The sequence below is a fragment of the Psammomys obesus genome, unplaced genomic scaffold, assembly GCF_907164565.1.
Source record: "Psammomys obesus unplaced genomic scaffold, mPsaObe1.curated_primary_1811, whole genome shotgun sequence".
Taxonomy (NCBI): domain Eukaryota; kingdom Metazoa; phylum Chordata; class Mammalia; order Rodentia; family Muridae; genus Psammomys; species Psammomys obesus.
Genome location: NW_026596460.1, coordinates 5244765 through 5267797, shown reverse-complemented (window position 1 = coordinate 5267797; position 23033 = coordinate 5244765). Strand labels below are relative to the sequence as shown.

Here is a 23033-nt window from a genome sequence, read left to right as displayed (position 1 = left end):
CTATTGAGTCTGAAATAGTCTTAACCCAGTCCATGGCTTGACAGTATTTCAGAATCTATTAATCAGTCATGCTATAGCTTGGTCTGAGCTGTATCTTACATTTGGGATTCTATAGACTGTTAAAATGTCAAGATTTTGAAAAGTTTTCTAAAAATAAAGTATTTTTAAACACTTACTCCTTACCTTATCCTCATCCCCAGATTTCCAGCTATATATCTTCACAAAATCAAGCTTATTTTCAGAACCCCACTTGGATGATATAGAAAGACTCATCTGTATAATTCACTCATCAGTGAATTATATCCTAGAGAATATTTATATTGTAAGTGTATAAGAAAAGGAGCACATTCTGGACTATATTTCAAGCCCAACAGTTTGCAGAAGGCCTACAATATTCTTTAATATTTCTAATTACAAAAGCATTCCTTGATGAAAATTCAGTTTTACCAGCCACTGCTTCCCAGCATTTTCATTGCCTAATCATTGGACTTAACAACAGTACTCTTTTTTTTTCAACTGTGAAAAATAGAACATGTAGCCAATTTGAAATATGAAAATACTTATATCTATCTAATGTTTTTCATTAGTCGAATAAAATGTCTGAAATGGGCTACCTTTTCAGGAAAAGAGTAATTTTGACTCACAGTTCTGGACATGCAAGATCATAGGGTCACACCAGTGATGGCGCTCCATGCCGTGGAAAGCATCATACAGCAAGCAACAAGAAGCACTCGTGTTTGGTGCATGTATGTGCTCTCACTCCTCAGAAAGCTGCCAGGAAGCCATCGTCGTGTCTCACCTTAGTGTCTTGTCTAATCCTAACACATTTCAAAAGCCTCCATTCCTAAGCACCACAGCTAGATTAGGTCCTCACTCTCTAGCTATCTTACAACAGAGATGAAATTTCCAAATGGAAGCACAAGAGTCATTCAAATGAGTACTACTTTTCTGCAGTCGGACTTAAAATCTAGTCCCTGTGGCCTCCTGGCAGTGTCAGTGAGGGAGGTCACATTCTCAGTTCCGCCATTTCTTAATATTGGTGAAAGGAATGTCCTACTTCCCCAACTGTCCAGTTTCAAAGTGTGCAAAGTACCATCATGTTGCACATGAAGAGATTTTTCCATGAACATAAATATAATTCTAACATCTCTGCTCCCTTTTAATAAGGCTAACACCATTGCCTGGTGTTGAGTTTCAGCATAGCCTGTTGGTCTGTGGGAGGCTTTTTGCCTGATTTTCATATTATTTCTTCTTATGGTGGGTCTAAATATAATTAAGTCAGTGATAAAAGGTTTCTAGTTTCTCAGTTTTTTAGAACTGGGTCTTGAAAATCTTAGATGTTACTTCTGTGCCACATCATTCTGGGTTTTGGCCCTTCATGTGTCAATAGCTAAAAGTTGGCTAATCTCAGTCACCCCACTGTGGACCATCAGAATTGATAACTTCTTGATAATTGGTCTTGATCTAGTTGTTATACTTATCTGGGAAAATAATCTGTTTTACCCTCCAAAATTAGACCTATCCATCACCCATCATCTGTATCATTGGTGCTTTTAGATAATCTGAGCCTACAAAATTCCTTATGACTTCCATGTGCTTATTCTGAGGAATACATGAGAGTGCAAGGATTCTTAATGTGTTAAGTGGCATCACTTAAGAAGCTTAAGCAACAGGTACCTGGAACCCTTCCTCCAAATTGTCTGATGTGGTCGCCTCCAGAGGCATCTGCTCATCTGCGTTTTCTACAAGTTCTGTGGATGAACATTGCTTTGGAATATTCTAGTGAATATTAAGCTTTGGGGGACCTTTGCTGTTATGCATGAATATAATTATATCAATGTATTGTCTTTCTTTATTTCCTGCCTACATTTATAGAGTATTGTGCCACTGCAGAGGAGGCAGAAATAAGAATATTTTTCCCTCAAGAAATGAACAGTCTGCATTCTTTTTATTTTGTACATTTAACTTGCAGTTATTTTTATTTTTTAATTAATTTTTTTATTAATTACAGTTTATTCACTTTGTATCCCAGCTGTAGCCCCCTCCTTCTTCCCCTCCCAATCCCACCCTCTCTCCCTCATCTCCTCCCATGCTCCTCCCTAAATTGCAGTTCTTAACCATCTCCATGATAACGTTCTGACAGGGAGTAGATATTTTCTTCATCTTACACTTCTGAAGTAAAGTTTTCTCTGAATCTTCATCATTGCCTCTTGGGTACAGGATTGGCTTAAAAGAATCCTTCCTAAAGTTCATAAAATTAAGAAACTTATTTTTCATTAGTGTATCTTACGCATGATTCAAGAAATATCAAATACTTTAATCTTCACAGCTTGTTAGACTTTGAGCTGTTTTCATCATATACCAAACTAGTTTGGAATCCTTTTCTAAGAGTTATTAACTTATATTGGAAGAACTTTCAAAGCTATGTCTCACACTTTTATTTTATTTTTTAGATATTTAAGGTTCAGCCATTACTCCTGTTCTACTCTATTTCTCAATTCTTCTGCATTCTTTGCCTCAGAATGTACATACTGCTTTTGCTATAATTACCCCAATTTAGAATATTCTAAAATATTCTATTTTAGAATAGTGCCTTACAAAGTTGATCTTGAATATCTTTTTTGTTATGTTGAAAGACTAATCAGATTCTGAGTTTGCCCTTGTGATATAGCCAGGACAGATCAATGTTTTTTTGGTTTTGTTTTTTATTTTTCTCCCATACTGGGGATTGAACATGGTGTCTCACAGAGTCTGAGAATACACTCTATCACTGTATGTCCCCAGAATCCAGATATAATTCTTATCCTTGTTTAAGGTGGCTTGATATCAAAGACAAAGGCCCTCGTGGAACAGTCCTCTCTTCAGGTTCCCAGTGAGGCTTACCTTGAGTATGGCTTTGTAAATGGTCAAATCAAAGCTAAATTAATCATAAAGTTTAGGGTATATACTGCATCAGTCTATGGCCCTTTTATAGAAATATAAGCTGAGTGGGGAAAAAAAGCTTCTTCCAGCTTAGCATTGTAGATTACTCCATAGAGGCGAACTTCCTGGGCTGACTGAGTTCACTGATCTTTTTGTAACAGCGAAAGAGGGATCCTCTGGGGTTTCCTTGTTCTAGATTGTGGAAAGGAAAATACAGTCACTCAAAGTTGGAAGGGTTTGTGTTAGCCATCTGGAGGATGGCTTTATTATCCTGGTGTCTTTGTTGATCTCTCAGCCAAGTTCTCAGGCTCTAGAGAATGGTGACAGACAAGAAGGCTTCCAAAAGGGTTGGCTATCCTAGGACATTTTTGTTATGACTCCTGAAGCAGGAGGGAGGATGGGCAGGGAAGAAAGATGGGTGCGGGGTGCTTCGGAAAGAGTACACTAATATATATATATATATATATATAAAATATATGTATAATATATAATATATTAATATTATATATATAATATTAATTATATATAATATAATATATGTAATATTATATTATATAATATTAATATATTATATATATATATTTTTCCCCCCTAGTTTTGGATGTCCATTGTGGCCACCACTATGCCTATACCCTGTGGAGGTTTCATGCCTGTTTTTGTGCTAGGTAAGGATTGATGGCATTGCACTAATAACTACAATCTGGGTGGTTGGTGGGAAAACAAGGAAAAACCTAGGATTTGGGGAGTTTGTGCTCTTAATGCCTAAACACAGATCATGCGGAAAACATAGAGACAAAGGAAATGCATCTTAATATTTTTCTTCTTTCTTTCTTTTTTTATATTTTTCTTCTTTATCTTCCCTCTAGGAGCTGCATTTGGAAGGCTGGTTGGAGAGATTATGGCCATGCTGTTCCCTGAGGGTATCTTATTTGATGACATCATCTACAAGATCTTACCGGGGGGGTATGCAGTAATAGGTGAGACATACTCCTAACTTCTATAACCAGACATTGGGTATTTTAAATACACTTATTTAATTTTGTTCAAACAATCAGCTCTTGGCTCTGCTTCTCACTGTTTCTTTTCTGTAAGCTTTGATTCCCTCCTGTGGAAAATGGATGTAGGAATCAATTAAGTAAATAAGGGAGCCAGGGGCAGTGGTACACACCTCTAATCCTAGCACTCAGGGAGGCAGAGACAGGTGGATCTCTGTGAGTTTAAAGCCAGCCTAGTCTACCAAGTGAGTCTGGTACAGCCAAGGCTACACAGAGGAACCCTATCTCGGAAAACCAAAAATGAATAAGAAAATAAAAGAATGAGGGTTCTCTTCATTGTCTTTGCACGTTTAGTAGGCTTTTTCTTTCCTGAGAATCATGGAACCAATATTCCGGGTGATGAACCCAGTCCATCCAAATTGAGCTGTGCTAATGTTAATGAGACTAAGAAGACAGGAATAAGAGCTGAGCCCTGAACTTCTAAAATGACGTCTGAGATAGAGCTCTGTATGGCACTGTACTGTCTGATTCTAGTCCATTTATAAATGCTTCCATTATCAGCATCTTCTGTTCTCTTCATGCCTCTCAAGTATCTCTCATCTTCCATAGGGCACAGTTCCCAGTATACACACACTACATAGTTTATGTTCTGAACTATGCTCTGTGTGTTACCTACTAGGATCATACATTCCAATATTAGACTTCTCTAACCTTTCCTTGTTACATTTTCACATAAGGATTCTCCTATATTTTCCAACATTATATCTCCATCATTTTATTAGGCTTAGGGTTTTTGTTTTTGCTTCTGTTTCTTTGAGACAAGTTCTCTTTACATAGCCCTTGCTGTTCTAACACTTGCTATGTAGGCCATACTGGCCCTTCCCTCATATTTGAATAAGAAATAACATTAAAGCATGAGTTGATAAGAAAACAAAATACATAAGATTGATTCTATCTTTGGTTAGCTTATAGAACCATAAATATTTAGATCTGTAAGAATGTTAGAAGGTTTTGACTGACCCTTTCACTCTGAGGATGAGAACACAGTATTCCAGGGAAGTAAACACAGAATCAGAAGTAGACACAGAATCAGGATCTGCGGATCCTGATTAATGGAAGCATCATTGCTCTATGTCCCCACCATGGTTCTTCAATTTTCATGCTATTTATTCATAATCTGTTGGCATCGATATCTGAGGTTCAAAGTAAGATCATTGGGTTTTTAAATATTCAGTTAAAAAGCAGAGAATGGAGAAGATATCCCTCTGTTCACATTATAAACGAAAAACTGCATGTATACAGGTTTTGTGACTTGGTGAATATTATATATAAATTAGCTCAAAAGGATAGTTTTTGAACAGGCCAGTATTCTAGCCCCTACTCTTGAAAAGTAATAATCCTGGGATTGTTGACTGACCAAGGTCCTGTCTCCTAGTCTGTGCTGTTCTTATTGTACCCTCATGTATCCCCCATGCCAAGAAAAGCAGGTCTAACCCATTAATACATTTCTGTCACTCCAGGAGCAGCGGCCCTGACAGGGGCTGTCTCCCACACAGTCTCCACAGCTGTGATTTGCTTCGAGCTAACCGGTCAGATTGCTCACATCCTGCCCATGATGGTGGCTGTTATCTTGGCCAACATGGTGGCTCAGAGCCTGCAGCCCTCCCTCTATGACAGCATCATTCAGGTCAAGAAGCTTCCCTATTTGCCTGACCTTGGTTGGAATCAGCTCAGGTCAGGGCCACTAGCTGGAATTAGTTTAGATATGGTGGGATGTGGGAGGACCTGAAGTGGAGAATGAGTTGGGAAACACTGTTTTTTAATTATTTTCATGTTTCCATCCACTTAATAAATATTGTGTTTAAAGAGTACATGGCAGACCTTGGGGGAAGAAGGGCCAGCATAGGCATATAGTAGGCTAACCCCGGCTGCTTTTTCCCTCCTTAGCAAATTTACCATCTTTGTTGAGGACATCATGGTACGTGATGTGAAGTTTGTCTCAGCTTCTTGCACATATGGGGAACTGAGAAACCTACTCCAGAGCACCACAGTCAAGACTTTACCATTGGTTGATTCAAAAGGTAAGTGGGAAGTAAAGAAGCCAGCTGGGGACCAGCAGGGTTGTCCAATGGCAGAGAGCACTAGTATCACTTCAGTTACTGTCTAACACTGATATTAAAACACCTAATGTAAACAGGTTAAGAGAAGAAATGTTTATTTCAGCTCATGGTTTCAAGGAGTTCAGTCTACTATGGCAGAAGTAGAATGGTGGAACAGAGTGGCATACATCATGGCAGGCCAAGATGCCCAGGAAAAGATGTTGGTGCTCAGTTTTCTTCCCTTTTTTGTCCTTTTTTTTTTTTTTTTTCTGGATGCAAAACCATGGGATGATGAACATATATTCAGAGTGTATGTTCCCCACTTACTTCTCTCTAGAAATGTCCTCATAGGCACACCCAGAGGTGCCTCACCAATCTCCTGGGTGATTCAGAATCCAGTTATTCTGACAGTAGGATTCACTAATGCAGGTGTGGACTCAAACTTAGAGCTATCCAGCTACTAAGGGAAGTTATCTTACCCTTATTGAGGTACATGTTCTTCCTTCCGGAAGTGAGAAACAGCCATACCACAGGCACACAAAGTCAGTTAAAATCCAGTTAAGGAAATAGGAGCAAGTCTTACTATTCATGGGCGCCATGAATTCTAAAGTCTTTCTCAGTTTGGAATTAGTGAACAGTTTACAGGATAATGTTTCAAGGGGAATAAGTCTCTTGATGCTGGTCACAGCATTTTTGCCAAGCAATCAATACATAGCCATGCTTTATGTTTGTTTCTGTTTTAGATACCTTATTTAATATATTTTTTTTTCATTTATTAACTCTGAACTCATGACCAAAGCACTATTAATTCTACCAGATGAAATTCAGCTAATGTGTTTTCTCAATAAGGCAAAGCACAGTCTTCCCTCCTTGTGCTTAGAAACAGCAGACAGCACTTCAGTGGTGCATCTGGGGGCATTTTACCCAGCAGAATCACCACACAAAGCACAGAGATTCGAAAAACAATGTGGCATTAGATAGACTGCTAACAGAACACTTGTTTACTCGGCCTGAAATGGGAAGGCTGAGTGCTGTTTGTTCAACCTCAGCTGGGAACATGAGGTTCTGCAGCTCACTTTGTTGTTGCTCTGGGCATGGCTGTGAGTTACAGCCAAAGCATCTCTAGCATTGGAATTACAGATATACTCTGGTGGGTAAGCCAGTTCACTTCATATATAATGTGGGTCAACTGTAAATCTTGGGCTCCCTCCTACTTAACTAAATTCAGTTATTTCTTAGTGGCCAAGTGAAGGAAGAATGTAAAACGTGGAGGAGTTGGTGGGGATGTTCTTTCATTCACCATTCTTCCGGCCCACCACTGGCATCTCACTCTAGTATTCATCACTCTTACTACAGTTTGTCTTTTTCATTAGATTGGGTAGTCTTTGAGTGTAGAGACCATGCTCTCTGTATTTTCAGAGTTCTAAGTATTAATGAGTACTGGACCTTCAGTACTCATTCACTAGTCTGTGAATTAGCGTAATAGGAATTAGACACGAGGGGCTATTTGGGAGCCAGGAGTAATGTTAGTTTTGACCTCAGATATTCAAAGTATCCAAATTTTTTGAAGTACACTAGTTCAGGCATTTCCCCTAAGCTTGGAGACCTTCTCAGTAGCTTCTGAAACCACAGCTCTTCCTTAGAGCAAGGGTGCAGCCAACTGGGTGCATGGCTTTCATGATGTGACGAAGTCGTAACAGTATGAGGTGGGTCTAAGTTCTAAGTGCCCTTGATGCAGTGCTATCGTAGTTAACTTACAGCAGTGTAGCAGAATCTCTACATATACATAAACACATACAAGGCCTGCTGGGAAGGGAGCATTTTGTTTATATCCCATGAGGGCCTACATGCTTTAAGGGATGAAACTTCTTCCAGGATAGGGGCCTCATGCTAGTGTTGCTCACAGTAGATTTCTTTCAGGGAGTGATTGAGTCTCAGATTGTTACAACTGCCTCTCAGGTTTCACTGTATTTGGATAGGGTTGATCAGCCTATTTCAATAGAGAGCTTACATATTTGCATATATTATATTAGGGCAGCGTACAGATAAGTACAGATTAGCACCAATTAGTGTGCTGCCAATCGGGTCCATAAGTGCTAAATGTGTGAAATTAAGGGATCAAGTGAGGCCACCCTGGAGGAGTTTTAGATGAGTTTTTAGTAAGAAAGAGAAGACCTGGAGTAAGAAAAGGTTCTGAGCTTCTACTGCACCTGACCTGCTCACACGTAGGTGCGAAGCAGGGCCTCAGGGAAGCATGATTGTCTCCCAGATTCAATGATCCTGCTGGGCTCTGTGGAACGCTCAGAACTGCAGTCCCTCCTGCAGCGCCACTTGTGTGCTGAGCGGAGGCTGAGGGCTGCCCAGGACATGGCTCGCAAGTTATCGGAGCTGCCCTATAATGGCAAGGCACAGCTGGCTGGGGAGTGGCACCCTGGTGGTCGACCTGAGTCCTTCGCCTTTGTAGATGAGGATGAAGATGAGGAGCTCTCCAGGAAGACAGAGGTGACAAGACAGAAGGGGGAGGGAGGCTGACAGAAGGGAAAATGCCAGTAGGTGACATTTGTTGTCAGTGACATTGCCAGTGATGGCTGGGCTGGGCTTTGCTATGACAGGTGCTGGATAGAAGGAAAGGGGAAGGGAAACACTGACAAGTACAAAAGTGACAATAAGGATCTAGTGCAAAAGAGACCAGTGCCAGGGTGCTGTTTTGAGAGGAAAAAGGGGAATCCGGGCGGGACTAGTAAAGGTAGCAGGCATCATGGGATGTGGCCTCTTCTCTGAGGCTGGAAATTTTTGCTATTTTATTTTTAGCTTCCACTTCCTCCTCCTTCACTTCCCTCCTTTCCTGCTGTTCCATCATACCCTGAAGAACCTAATGGGCCGCTGCCTAGCCACAAACAGCCACCTGAAGCCCCGGATCCCGCAGGTAAAGACTTCTCAGCATGTCTTGGGAGTTATGTTGGAACTCACCTTCACCTAACAGCTTTTCTTAGTAGATGTGAGGCTAGGCAATTTCTAGATCTCACTCTAATTGATTAATCCCCATAATGCTATCCTAGGGAGTTGGGACAGAGGTAGAAAAGAGGAATCCACTGGGATACAGCATTGAAGAAGTGCAACTCTTTGGTGGCACAGTGTCAGGGGCCATTGGAAGTCCCTGGCCACTTCCCCCATCTTCTTGCTATTCCTTTCAGGTCAAAGACCATCCATCTTCCAGCGCCTGATGCACTGCTTATTGGGCAGAGGTCACTCCACAAAGAAGAAAGCAACCCAGGTAAGGATATGTTCAGAAGAAGAAGGACAGTCAGGAAATTTTCTTTGAGGAATGAGAAACCATGGTCCTTAGTTAGAAGGACAGAGATCCCACCAAAGATGATGGTTTGAAAAGGTGGCTGCTTGGGACCTGCCCAGGAGGATATAGTTTCTGCTTTGCTGAGAACCATAACTAGTCTGAGAAGAGAAGGGAAGAACGTGTGTGTCTTTCTTCCCTAGGATTCAACAGATTTAGTGGATACCATGTCACCTGAAGAGGTAAGAAAATCCACAGCTTGGAATGAATTGTTTCATCCAATGAAGGTATTGTTTCTTCTTGTTTTTTTTTTTAAGTTTTACTTTTGAGACAGGGTCTTACTATGCAGCCCTGGCTGGCCTGAAAATCAGTAGCCTCAAATTCACCGATAGCTATCTGCCTCTACTTCCCGAATGCTAGGATTAAAGGTGTGCAACCAGCATTTCTTATTGTACCAACAAGATTGAAATGCAGCCAGTCAGTGAATATGGCTATTTAATACCTATTAGAAATAAAGTGCATCCAGGTACAAAAAGAAGACTGATGATAGATTTCTAGTGTATATCTTTCCCAAGACATACATAGATGAGACATTTCTGAGGAATAATATCCAATACAAGTAAAAATTCAGACTATTTTGAGAGAAGACAACCTTGACAATATCAAGATGCTGATTTTGACAAAAATCACACTGAGCCAATACAGAAATTATAGAAAGAATTCATATGAAAAGAATTCACCTGTGTCCCTGCTATGATTTAAATTTCACATAGTAAGAACTCTGGCTTCTAACTTATGCTGAACGTTTCATAAGACCCAGCAGCAACATCTTCCTCCCCTCGGAAAGAAGCTGAAGTTGAGTTATATCTGAGATTTGGTCAGCACACAAATGCTAGAGTCCATCAGTTGCTGCCTATGGAGCCCCCCTGGCAGACATAGCACAGTGCGTCTGTACTTCATCTGCAAAATGTAGATGGAGACAGGGTTGTTAAGAGAATTCAATGAGCTAAGACATGCAAAGAAATTAGTGTTATGCCCAGCACAGACAAAGTTCTTGGCAAATGTGCTCTGAAAATGTTACTGCCAGTGTTATTGGGAAAAGGCAAAATCAAACAAACAAAGGATGCAGAGGCTTGGTATGATCTCAGAAGGAGCGAGAAGATATCCTATCTAAGTCCTTTAGCCCCATCCTCTTTGCAACATTTTGGATAGGTGTCCTTTTATGCAAAAAGCCAGTTAGGCTACATGTGAACCTTTAGTTGGGGCCATAGGAGTTTAGAGGATGCATGGCTACGACCAGAAATTTCAAAGGGACATGATACATGGAGGGTGCTTCACTTGACTCCATACTCAATCCTAGGACAAGGAGCTAGCTAACCTATACTAATAGTCTCTGAAGGTTAGAGTGCAGATTTGGACAAGTAGAGAGTTGAAGTGTGACATCACTTAGAAAGTAGGACAGAAAAACATCTTATACTCATTTCTGAATGCTGGAGAGAGTGGCTTATCTGGCATCTTGTGGGTGTGTCAGTCAAGAGGATTGCTGGCTTTCTGCCTTAATGATTTGGCTAATAGGCTGAAAACAAAAGCAAGAAAAACATGGATAGTTCAAGTCAACTAAATACCAAGTGATATAGGGAGTCTGCTCAGATTTGATAAATATTCACTCTGCTCTGCACATAAGGGGCAACTATTAGCTGCCTTGGTCTCCAACTGTTGATATCACTTAACCTTCTCAATGAGTATTTGTCTAGTAGGCAGAAGACAGGCAAGTGCCAGCATGACACTGGCAATGCCATTTTACAAAAGCAAAGATTCACGAAGTGTCAAGGTATGATAGGGATTATTAGACAGAAAATCATGGGGAATGTCAATAAGATACACAATGAAGATTGGAAATAAATGTTTGGAGACCCAGGAGGACTCAGAAGACTACAAGAAGGAGCCATGTTCTTGGTACCTGAAGGTGAAGGGTAGAATTTGAGGCCAGATAACAGGAGAAGGAAACTGTGACCCTCTAAGAAGAAAAGGTATGCCTATTGATCCACAGTGTCTATGATGATTCCTAGATAAAGCTGAGTTGAAGGGGTCTCTATGATACTCTGTCAACAGATTGAGGCCTGGGAGCAGGAACAGCTGAGCCAGCCTGTGTGCTTTGATTGCTGCTGCATCGACCAGTCTCCTTTCCAGCTGGTGGAACAGACAACTCTGCACAAGGCAAGCCCTTGCTGACTGCTCAGGGCTTTAGGGAGGGCAGAAGTGGGGACATACTGACCTGTGCTTTCCCCATCAGACTCATACGCTCTTCTCACTTCTTGGCCTTCATCTTGCCTATGTGACCAGCATGGGAAAGCTCAGAGGTGTCTTGGCACTGGAAGAGGTAAGGATGAAGAGGCCCCACTTGACCAGAGAGAGGCAGGAATGGACTTTGCACAAGGGGCATGGTTGGGGAACGTATAGAGATTTCTCTAAAAGGGACAGACTGCAAGGCATGTTGTAGTCACAGTTCTATAAGTGACAACAGTTCTCTAGCCCAGAAGAGATCCTGTGTGATCTCCCAGTGGTCTGGACTGGGAAATTAGCTTTAGTTGTAAGCTATGGGAAGGGGTATGGGAATCTGAGGGAGTTATGAAGCCATTACTAGGAGGAAAGGGGTTTCTAGGGATTGCTTTCTTAGGGGAGCTGGAGAGTACTTGTTGTGCAGGAATAGCTTTGTTTTTTTCTGTCTTCTATGATTGTTCCCTGTCTGTCTCTGTTTATCCCTTTCTTACCACTCTTTCTATTTCTGTTTCCTCCTGTTTTGTTTGTGCCTTTGCTGTCTCCCTCATTGTCTTCCATCTTGTTTTTCTTTCCCATTGTCTATCTCCTTTTCCTCCCCAGCTACAGAAGGCTATTGAAGGCCACACCAAATCTGGGATACAGCTCCGCCCTCCTCTTGCCAGCTTCCGGAATACAACTTCAACTCGGAAGAGTCCTGGGGGACCACCCCCTCCTGCAGAGGGCTGGAATCTGCCTGAGAGTGGAGATGGGGCTCCTGAAACAGAAGCCATGGCTCCTGCCATGCCAGAGACTCCTATACTGCTACCATCTCCAGAGGTCCCTTCCTGTCTGGCCCCAGCCAGAGTGGAGGGTGAGCTAGAGGAGCTGGAGATGGTGGGGAGCCCAGAGCCTGAGGAGGACCTGGCTGACATCTTGCATGGCCCCAGCCTGCGGTCCACTGATGAGGAGGATGAGGACGAGCTGATCCTGTGAACAACCCCCTCCAAGCTTTCTTCATAAAACCCATAGGGCCCATGCCAGAGAGTGGGCTTATGTGTGATAGGGATGCCCTGAAGTTGGGAAGGCCTCCACTTCATCTTGTTCCTTCCCCCACTATGAAAGGTGATGGTGATGCTCTTAAGGAAAACTTGATCTTGGGCAGGGAAGAATTTGGGTCCATCAGATGCCCTCCCCCTTTTCCAGGCAGGATTCAAGGCCCCATCCTTAAAGGACCTGTGTTTTCCTGCTGTGCAGGTTCAGCCCCCATCACTGTTTAACCTCCCACAGTTCCCAGTCTTGTTCATTTACCATCCTGGCCCTGCCTATCTAGACTTCAGTGTCTACAAGGAATAGGTGAGTGGAGGCCCAGATTGACTGACTCTGCAAATGTCACACTGGAAGGGAATGTGGGACCACAATATTGCCCTGTAGACTGAACGCCATACAATTTACCCCCAAGCCTCACAGCCTTACTCTTTACCTGTCTGCTCCACACAATTTGTTCCTAGAACCCTGCTGGGGCAGGGCTAAAAATGCCAATCCTTGTTTCCAAAGAACCAAGTGCAGTTCCCTGGAAAAGAGGTTGATGGAGGTTCTGTGTGGAGAGACCAGTGTCATGGCCCAGTGCAGTGTCTGTCTACTACAGCAGAAAGCTCTTATCCCAGGCTCTCTGCCTGATTTCATACATATCCCTCTTGCCTGCTGCAAACTGCTGACTTAGCCTGCCAAGAGTCAGCCTTGCCTTGGGGCCACTCTTACTGGAACTCCTCCCAAAGCACACCCATCCAGCAATGGGTCATGCAGATTCCAGATCTTTATAATAGTTCCTTGGGTTCCTCTGGCATAGACTTGGGGGCACCTTGGGGTGGCAAGCTTTCATTTGCCCCCTTAGAGGACTTCCATCTTTTTCTTCCAAACTAGCAAGGAGCTTGTTAGTTGTACTGCACAGCATTAGTCTGTTTCACCGCAAAAGAGATGCCAGATGTTCTGAGCATCCAGATGCCCTGGCTCCATTCCTGGGCTCTTTTCCTTTCCTCACTATGTGCCTTTAACTCTGCAGTTGAGCCCTCAGACATTCTCCTTCTTTTCCTCCCCTTGCCCAGGCCTCTTCTGTCCCCCCAAATAAGACACTCATAGTCAGAGATGCCACCACGTTCTGTTTAGTGTCATTGAACACAGACTCTGGCCTTCTCCAACACAGGTACCTTCCACCACCCCAGGCCAAGAAAGACACTGAGGCCTAGGTAGGAGGATTAGCAGCAGGCATCCAAGCCTATGCCCATGTGTAAATAATCTATAATACTTATATATATATATATATATTTATATAGAATTCTCTCTGTAATATATGTCATAGAATCCTTCTTGGGCCTGGGGTGAGAGTTTCACATTAAGAAAACATGCTAAGACTGACCATAAAAATGGGTATTTCTCAGACCTGGAAGACGGAATGTGGGATATATAGGGTCAAGGATAAGAACTCGTCCTTCAAGATTCCCTCCTTAACACAAAAGAAGGGAGGTGTGTGATCTGGGGGAGGGCCATGGAAGGGGTGGAATGGAAGGTTTGGATTTTCATTTAATAAAGTCTTTTGAAAATGAAACTGTACCCCCCCCCTAAAAAAATCATTCAGCAAGAGCAGTTTCATTCACAAGAATATTAAAAAAACAGCCCTGCTCCCCAGCTGCTGTAAAACGTGCTACACAAAAGAAAAAGCAACCCTTCCCACCCACCCCCAACAGCCTTCTCCTGCACATGCCCCCCCTCCCCTTAAAGTAGGCTAGAAGCAAACCCCCATGCACCCTGCCCCAGCACCGAGAGGTGGTCTCTCCCTTGAAAAGAGTTCAAAATGGTCCTGGGCCAGCTCCTTGAGTCTTCTTCAGAGTGGGGTGGGTCTCACCTGCCTCTGTGGCAGTGTGCCAGCCTCCTGGGGAAACCAAGCCCCTGCGTGGGCACAAACCCTATTAGGTTCCTTCAGGTGTTTTGTGGTCTTTCATTAGGGACCATTTGGCTTCCTTGAGGAATGGAAGGAGGAAAGAAAGCTGCTTTAGTTTAGTCTTCCCAACTCTCTGGGGCCCTGAGCAAAAGGGAACCAAAATGAATAAACCTGCTCTCTGGACTCCATGTCTACCATCACCTACGGGAAGAATATGGGGGCACTGAGATGAGACAAACATTTTGATAGAGCAGGACAGACAAGGCAAAGAGACCCTGGGAGTAGGTTAGCTTGAACATGCAAAGTCCCAGGGGGCTAAGACAGGAGACCAGGGGTTAGGGGTAGTTGCCAGGGTTGGCAGGCTAGCCCTTCCTAGTCCTAGAAATGAGGTCCTGATATGCTAAACCACAGCATACTAGTGAACACGAGGTATCTTCTCCCATTCAGGCAGCATTAGATGAGGTAAGTGACTGTTCACCTACCTTGGCTCTCTAGGTTTAGTCCCATGTTTCCTACATTAACAGACCTCAGGATCCCATGTGTCCTTCTCCCCAGTAGGATGTGGGATACCTACTCTGGTTACACTTTATTGTATGAATGTGGCACAGGACAGCATCACAGATGAAAAGAATCACTCCAGTGCTGAGCCTCGTCATGTCTGTGGGTGAGGGAGCAGCTTAGGACCCCTGACATTACAGTAGGACACACGGCCTTGGAACTGGAGCCATGGACAGACAGAAGGAGAAATATAGAGTGACAAGCTTGGACATCTCCTATCAAAACTCTGCTTTTGCCAAGGGCCAATTGCAGCTGCAGCTGCACCCTCATGGCAATACTGCACCGACTTGCTTTTGCTCCCTGCCCCCACAGTCCACTCCAAATCAAAGGGAAAAGGGGACAGGCAGCTTGTGTCTCACGACAAGCAGTCGTGTAAGGACCACCAGGTTGAGGACCCCTGGGAATAGCTGACAAACAAGCAGCCAGTGTCCCCCCTGGCCCTCAGCCGCAAGCTATCCCAGCCAAGGCAGTGACAGCACCACACTCCCGCTCCACTCTGCTCAACCCTGAGTCCCCAACAAGTTATAAAAATGTAGAAAAGGCAAAGAGAAAAGTGTAAACAGCTCCAGAGAATTAGGGGAAGGTAGAGGGGGCCTCACCCTCATAGTGCCACCACTGGGGGGGACACTGCATCCTAGGTCAACAATTTGAGATGCTCATGCTCCTCAGGGCTGGGCGCCAGATGGAAGAAGGCAGAAAGGGAAGCCAGAACTGGAGTGCCAACCCCACCGGCCTTCCCCCAGATCCTTAAGGTCCTCCTTCCAGCCATGGGACATTCAAGTGGCTGTTTTTCCTTTGTCTCATCAGTGACCCTCTTGTCTCTGAGCAGGCCTTAGGATAAAGAATCATACTCTGACCCCTGTCAATCCCAGCTGCCACGTCCACCTCATCCTTGGCTCCTGATTTCAAAAGCCAAAGATTGCCTGAATCGGGCCCAGTGTCTGTGCTAAACACAGAAGAGCCCTTCAGGCCACTCTGCTGTACCCGCCAAGCCATGTCCAACAGCCCCTGAGGCCTGCTTCCCACAGTGGGGATGCACTGGAGCCATGGCCAGAGAAAACAGAATCAGGAAAGCAAGAGTGAAATGGAGAAAGGAGGCATTCAGACAGCACAGCCAAGGCTCCTGGAAGACGAAATCAGGGGTGTAAAAACTGAGATTCAGTGTTCAGCATGACGGACCTAGGCATGGACCCAAGAGCCACAGCCGTGGCTCATCTCCCACCACGATGCCATCTAATTGCCTGGGTCCCAGTTCCTGGAATGATGGTTTCTGAAGCGCAAGCCTAGATAAAACCCCCTTCTGGTCCTTCACTTTACAGGGCTGCTAGAGGCCTGGTGAGGGCTGGAAGCACCCGGTTCCCTGCTGTCTTCTGCCCGGGTTTAATCTGTGCTGCTGGAGCTTGGGAGGGTATGGGCTGCAGCCATGCCCCTCAGGTCGGAGTGGGGTAGGAAGAAGCTAGTTGTTGGCATCCCCATCCTCCTCATCAAAGGACTGCACACCTGAGGATGTGACATCAGACACCTTCCTACTGAGAGCAGTAGACATCTCTGGATCCTCTCGTGGGGAAAGTGACTCCAAATCCCGGCATCCTGCATCCTCTTCCTCTTCAGGGGCCAGTGGTCTCTTCTCTTCCTCTACAGGTCCCCTGGCCAGGTCCACCCCACCAACCTCTGGTGCCCAGTCACTGTCCACCCCCAACAAAGGTGGAGGCTCCTGAGCAGAGTATCCTGAAGCAGGTTGGGAAGGCCCCATGTCATGCAGGCTGGGCTGTGAGTCATCAAATGCAGGGCCAAGATAGGATCCTGTAGCTGGAGATGCAATGAGGGACTGATCACTTGCTTCCCAGGCATCCGATGATCCCAGACAGTACATCCCCTGTGACACATAGGAGTGAGGCCATCCATCCATGGGGGCTTGAGCTAACGCATCTGTAAAGAGAATGAGCAAGGTTGGAGGAGCCACAAAACATCACTGGCAGTGAAAGGAGCTCACAGACTTCTCACACAGTTATGACACAGGTCCAGGGGCATTGCAGAAGGAGAGACAAAAGGGAAGGTCCTAAAAGAACAGAAAAGGGTAGAGGGAACTAATCTAAATAGGCTCAGTTTTCAGGGTTTGATTCTAGAACCATCTCTCACCCTGACTTTCCATCAGCTCCTGGTAGTTGTCACTGTAGTTGCAGTCCAGTGGCTCCTGGGTAGAATTGACACTCATGTCCTCACCATCCATGGAAGACCAGGCCATAAGTGTAGCCTCAGAAATAGCAAACTGTTCCATAACCCCTATGAGAAGAAATGAAATTATCGTAAAAGTCCTCAAGTAATCTCTAGACCCATGCTAGCAGTAGGGAGAAAGCTGTCACACCATGGTTCAGGGGAAGTAAAACATAAGCCATGTGTGCGATCATTTAAGAAAAGTAAACAGAAACAAGTGAAATTACTGTTAATAACAAATCCTACATAAGTATAATATATATGATTCTCTTTCAACATATAATCAATATAAACACTGTTAATGAGATATCTTACATTCTTCATATGATGTCTTTGAAATTTGGTTGAAACTTTACTTAATAGCACATCTCCACTGAGACAGGTCACATTTCAAATTCTCAATATACACATGTAGCCAGGGGATATCCTGTTACTCTGAAACAAAGCTAGAGCATGGGATATTTTCAAAAAGGTCACACTTAGAATTCCTAGGAAAAAATGTTGGGCTTTCCTGGTGAATTACAGTTAGATGTTCCAGAAGCTTGTCTTTTGAGGTTTAGAATTTGAAACTGGAGCTGCAGAGATGACTTATCAGAAAAGAGAACTCACTTCTCTGGCAGAGGACCTGAGTTTGCTTTTGAGCACCCATGCCGGGCAACTCAAAATAGCCTTTTACTCCAGCGTCAGGGGTTGCAACTCCGCTGAACTCCTAGGTCTCTTGTACACACGTGGAACACATGAACTTATGCAAGCAAACACATGCGAACAGAAATAAAGTCATATTTTTTTTAAAGGAAGAAATGAACCTAGTTTCAGGTGGTCTGAGAAAGAGGAATATAGATAGTGGGTTTCAAGATAAATGAATTTCCAAGGGAGAATCAGGTGAACGTGGGTCCCCAGTTATATAAGTGACTCAAGGAATATCATTATATCACGCTGATATCTAGTGATATCAGTTGTATCAAGAGACTCAAGGTGGAGAGGGCATAATAGTGAAGACAGGAAGTTGTGAGCATTGCAGGTCCCTATTCGAGTCAGGGCCATGAATAAGCAAAGCTCTAACTGCTATTACCTTGTCCTTCCTCTGTCCTCCATGTCCATCCCCCGAACCCACTCAGACCTCCTCCACCAACCACATGTATACCAACAATACTAAAATCTTCCCTTCTCTTCAGACCTACCCCTCTTCTTGGTTATCTTCCAGACACCCGCCAGCAGGATTACTTCACCTTTGTGTGTCACCACATACTTGTCATCAGACCTATCCTGCTTCCCTAGAACTCAACCACTGTCTCCAGGGCCATTCCCCTTAATCATCCACTAGCTGTCACAGTAATGAGTACAGTAAGTCAATTCATGAAATCAAACGTTGACGAGCATGGCTGCAAGAAATTCCCCGGGCCTCTTTCATTTTTAGAAACAAATGCGAGCAGAGTCATTTGAAGCCCAAGGCCTCTGTGTTTTTCTCCTATACAAAGGGAGGCCAGGGGGAAATGGTACCATACTAAAGGAAAGAAAACATGTGTGACACATGGCCTTAGAAATCTCACCCGAGTAGTAAAAACATGTCGGAGGGCACTTAACCAGTCAAACATACTTGAAATCAAGGCTGGTGGAAAATGTGAGCCTGTGGTCAACGTGCAGGGAGACAGTTTTGCTATAGGGGAGCAGGTTGGAGAGTGCCTCTGACCATCCAAAAAAACTGTCTCATTTGAGGGCTTGGGATGCAAGTACCTGCTAGGAAACGTGCCTCCTTCTCGCCATCGCTGAGGTCAGAGTAAGCATCTGTATCCCTGCGCACAGCCTCGTGGCTGTGTTGTGGCTGAATTGTTGGAGCCTTTCCCCAGCCCTGCCATTCAATCATGTGGGCCACCCGGCCTTGCCCCATGGCTGTAGGCTTTGTCACATGGTCCTTCATGCTCCTCGAGATCCCTGTGGAGTCAGACAATATCCATACCCTTCAGACTATCACACAACACTCAGAGCAAATCCTCCCTTCATCCCCACCCAGGTCCCATGTGATTCCATGCACTGGGGAAAGTATCCCCTAGTACCCTGTGGATGAGACCCGGGACAGGAGGGGCTTAGCAGAAGAACGGATGCTTCAGAGTCGTGGGCATGAACCCCATCAGCATTGAGGAACAGGGGCAGAAGGAGAAACCTGTCAGTTGTCCCATTTCCCGTTTTGGAGTCTCACCTGAGAATGATGACTTGGCCAGGGCCCCAATGCCATAGGCATTAGAGTTTCGCTTAAGCTTCGGGAGGATGGAAGTGGTGTCTTCCATGGAAAGCTAGGACAGGGGAGATAAGAGAGTGGGCAGAGGAATAAGAAGGCTTGGGGTGCCTTATAGACAGAATAGACTTTTTAGCTCCCAGGAAGGTGGATACCCAAGGTAGAAGAAAGTGACAAAGAAAACCAAGGAAGTATATATATGGTACACCCTGAAAATTGGGGGCTCAGCCTGTCTATAAAGGGTCCCAATGAACATAAGAAAAGAAGGGTCAGGGTAGATTAAGGAGGGCTAGGGTTGGCTGCACTCACATTGATGCCGTCCCAGGAGAAATCTGTTCGTGTTTGCTGTAGGAGAGAGGAGAAGGGATGGTATCGGGGCACCTCTAGGAGTGCAAATAATCCTGCTTTTCTCTGAGGGACTTCCAGATATAGACAGAGAGACAGACCCTCCTGAGGCTGAGAAAGATCTCAGTGTGGAGCATTTGGTGTGTGTTTTGGGGAAGCAGGGAGATATGGTGTTTCCATCTAAAGGAGTCTTTGGGATGCTGTCATAGAATTAATAAAGAGAATCTCCCCTTTGGGCTTTCTGGAATGATGAAATGGGCCAAGCAGCCAGGAACTTGAGGGGAGGTCGTTGTAGCTGGTGGGCTTCTGAGGTACCCGTCCTTACCTCTGTGGATGGTCGATGGAGGCTGCTACCATGCAGTGAGCTGGTGCTGTCCATGTTGATCTGATCGACATCTTTGAGGCCTTTCCAGTCCACTGCAATCACCTCATTCCCTGAAGGGGGGGTGTTAGAAGGTCAGTTGCTCACCCTCGTTCCCCTGCTTGCTCCCTTCCCATAAAAGCCAAAGGCCACACCCTAGGGTCAAGCCCTTCCACCCCATCCCCCAATGCCATGCCTTCTGACTACCTATTTCTTTCTATTTCTTTATCGTCCCCAAATTTTTGGAAGGAGAAATAATAAGTGAAACAAAACACTGATTTTCAGCTCAATGGGGAATAGCATAGTTAGGGAAAAAATGCTTGGGTTGAATCAGGCAAACATTCTCCAGTCTGTGCTGAGGAATCTTTGAGATAGTCTTTATTGGATCCAGATTTCTCACCAATTACTGTCCTAAAAACAAGGACACAGCTTTCCAGGGGAAGCTACACTACTCTGCAGCTGGCTTTGATATTTGAGGGATGAGAGGAATGTGGCTTCCCCCTTGGGCCTTCCTACTAGTCAGGGAACTTGGTTGACAGGAAAAAATATGGTGGGGACAGAGGCAGGTGGTAGATAAAAATTTGAGACTGTTTCCCCTGGAGCTAGAGGACTCCAAGAATTGGCTTTGAGCCCAATTCTCTCAGGGGACAGGAAATGGATTCAAAAGGAGAGACCAAGATAGGAGCAGGCAACAAGAGGACTTTATGATTTCAAAGTTAAAAGAACAGAAATTCAAGGTGAGGAGACAGGAAAAAATGTGAGGAGGAGGACAAGACACTTTGGGAACTCGTGGAAAAGTAAGAAACCAAGAGGGAGACTCCTGACCTGAGTGCGGTGTGACACCTTCTGGAGGTCTTGGGGAAGAATCAATTGGGTGTTTACAGAGAGATTCAAGAATCAGGTGGCAGCCTGAGCCATTTGTCTAAAGCCATTGCATCCTTGAAATTTTGCCTTTTGAGTTTAGGATCATAGGTCCCTTCTCTGGAAAAAGTGCACTGGCTGGGTCTTGGCCATGAAGAGGTATCCAGTATGGTGAAAAGCAAATGGAATGGAGAGGACTGAGAAACAGGGCTCTCCATACTACCCAGGTTGTTCTGCTCTCTCTTGGGATCTTGTGAAATGAGATGGGTGAGACTAGGACCTGTGGCTAGGTCAGAGAGCAATGACATCTGGACCTAGCAGTAATGGGGCAGGCAGAGAAAGCTCTCTAGAGAAGAGTGGGAGCGAGGGGAGGAGCGGGGAGGTGGCCTTTGAGGAAGAGGGGGAGCTGAGTCAGAGTCTTAGGGGGTAGGGAGATGGAGGGAAGGAGAACAGGAAAGGAGGTGAAAGCAGAGGAGGGTCTCCATGGAAATAAACTGGGTCTCAGAAACCAGGCTTCCTGAGATTGAGTTTGTTTGCAATAATAATACGAATTATTTTCTCAGCCTGAGGTCACTAGGGCGTGTAGGCGGGAGAAATTGGGAGTTAGGAAGGGGAAAATTGGGGGGTTTGGGAGAGAACTGTACTAATGTGTTCAGCTCTGAAGTGGAATGGATGCGTGGGGTGAGGGTATGGAGGGCGGTAGCAAGGCAGAGGCTAGAGAGAGAGGACCTTTAAGGAAGCGCCTTTCTTCCCTGTCAAAGGTAAATAAAGATCCGGCCCAGCCCCGCCTGCCCCCGCTGACAGGTGCAGGCGGGTCCCAGGGTTCCCAGGCGGACCCCACCCTTCTGGAAAGCTGACTCCCCCGACCTCTCTTGGGGTAGTAAACCTCCACCACCTCCCCGAGCCACGACTCTTCCGGAGCACCCCGGCTCAAGCCCATTCTCTCCGGGCGTGGAACCCGTTCTCTCCCGGTGGCACTAGCTCTTCCCGCCCCCGCCCCAAAGGGAAAATGCACGTGAACAAAGCAAATCGGGGGAGGCAAGCGCGACGGAAAAAGGCTACCAAGAGAGAAATGGTTGGGGGCAAAACACACAAGCCATATGGAAAGGAGGGTGAGGATAGGAGGAGGCTTGCGGAAGAAAGTCGGGGCTGAGGCTGGGGAGGAGGTTCTGAGAAGAGGGGCTATTCCAGAAAGAGGGGCGCGAGGAGGCGCTGGCCACAGCGGAGTAGACGCGGATGGCCTGGAGGTGGAGGGATGGGGCCACCGGGAGTAGGGAACAGCGACGGAGCAGTGAAGGAAGCTGGTGGAGAGGCTACCAGGGAAGGACCGCGCCTGCGGGAGGGCGATGGAGAGAGGCTATGTCTGAGCCAAGAGGGATGGAAGCCCTGGAGGCGCGAGGGCAGAGGGATGCAGGGACCGACCAGAGCGGATGGAGGGAAAGTGAAGGCGCGAGGCAGGGCCGGGCGGGCGCGGAGGGAGGTCTCCAGGGGCGAGGATGGGAATGGGGGAGGGGGCCGGAGGAGCGCCCCGGGGCGAGCTTGCCCCTGACCCGCGCCCGGCCGCGGTACCCACCCACAGTCCGCGAGCCGATGCAGCCCATGGCTCCAGGGGCCGCCGGGGCCCGGCCCTCACCGACTCGGGGTGCGTGCCGGGGGGAGCACCGGGAGCCGCGCCGCCGCCCCAGCCGCTCTGCAGCGCCGCGGCTGTCTCCGCTCGGCTCCGCTCCCCCCTCCCCTTTCCATCCCTCCCCACGGCAGCCTCCGTCGCCGCCGCTGCCGCCGCCGCCACCGCCTGGCTCCCCCGCCCCGCTCTGCTCTCGGCGGCCGGGGAGGGGGCTGCTCGGGGATTGGCTGCGCGCGGCACCTCCCCGCCCTGCTCCCGACCGGGCGCCGCGCTCCCCGCGCCCCTCGCCGCGCTGCAGCCGCGTCCCTCCGCCTGTCCTTCGCAGCCCCCGCCCCCGG

The 23033-nt window shown here is 45.9% G+C and overlaps 2 protein-coding genes across 4 annotated transcripts in view; one reads left to right on the top strand and one right to left on the bottom strand.

The window, feature by feature from the left end:
• Clcn1 (chloride voltage-gated channel 1) overlaps positions 1-14299 on the top strand; it is a 29859-nt gene extending 15560 nt beyond the window's left edge. The window contains exons 13-23 of the mRNA XM_055598307.1: positions 3518-3587; positions 3789-3899; positions 5438-5651; positions 5865-5998; positions 8286-8518; positions 8828-8942; positions 9211-9290; positions 9509-9547; positions 11418-11522; positions 11599-11685; positions 12186-14299. Of these exons, the coding sequence (XP_055454282.1) occupies positions 3518-3587; positions 3789-3899; positions 5438-5651; positions 5865-5998; positions 8286-8518; positions 8828-8942; positions 9211-9290; positions 9509-9547; positions 11418-11522; positions 11599-11685; positions 12186-12557 (1560 nt within the window). The 3' untranslated portion in view covers positions 12558-14299. The remainder of the gene's footprint in view (positions 1-3517; positions 3588-3788; positions 3900-5437; positions 5652-5864; positions 5999-8285; positions 8519-8827; positions 8943-9210; positions 9291-9508; positions 9548-11417; positions 11523-11598; positions 11686-12185) is intronic.
• A 20-nt stretch (positions 14300-14319) lies between these two features.
• Fam131b (family with sequence similarity 131 member B) lies at positions 14320-22831 on the bottom strand. Of its 3 annotated transcripts, none has more exons than XM_055598308.1 (7): positions 22645-22831; positions 20175-20284; positions 19814-19849; positions 19469-19562; positions 19006-19203; positions 17197-17340; positions 14320-16986 (listed from the first exon to the last, which is right to left on the bottom strand). In XM_055598308.1, exons 1-7 carry the CDS (start codon positions 22670-22672, stop codon positions 16514-16516), a joined length of 1083 nt encoding a protein of 360 aa, XP_055454283.1. In that variant the 5' UTR covers positions 22673-22831; the 3' UTR covers positions 14320-16513. The 3 variants fall into 3 exon arrangements, with proteins under 3 accessions (XP_055454283.1, XP_055454284.1, XP_055454285.1); XM_055598310.1 differs by having other exon boundaries at positions 14321-16986; positions 22705-22831; XM_055598309.1 differs by lacking the exon at positions 19814-19849.
• Between the last annotated feature and the right edge of the window lie 202 nt (positions 22832-23033).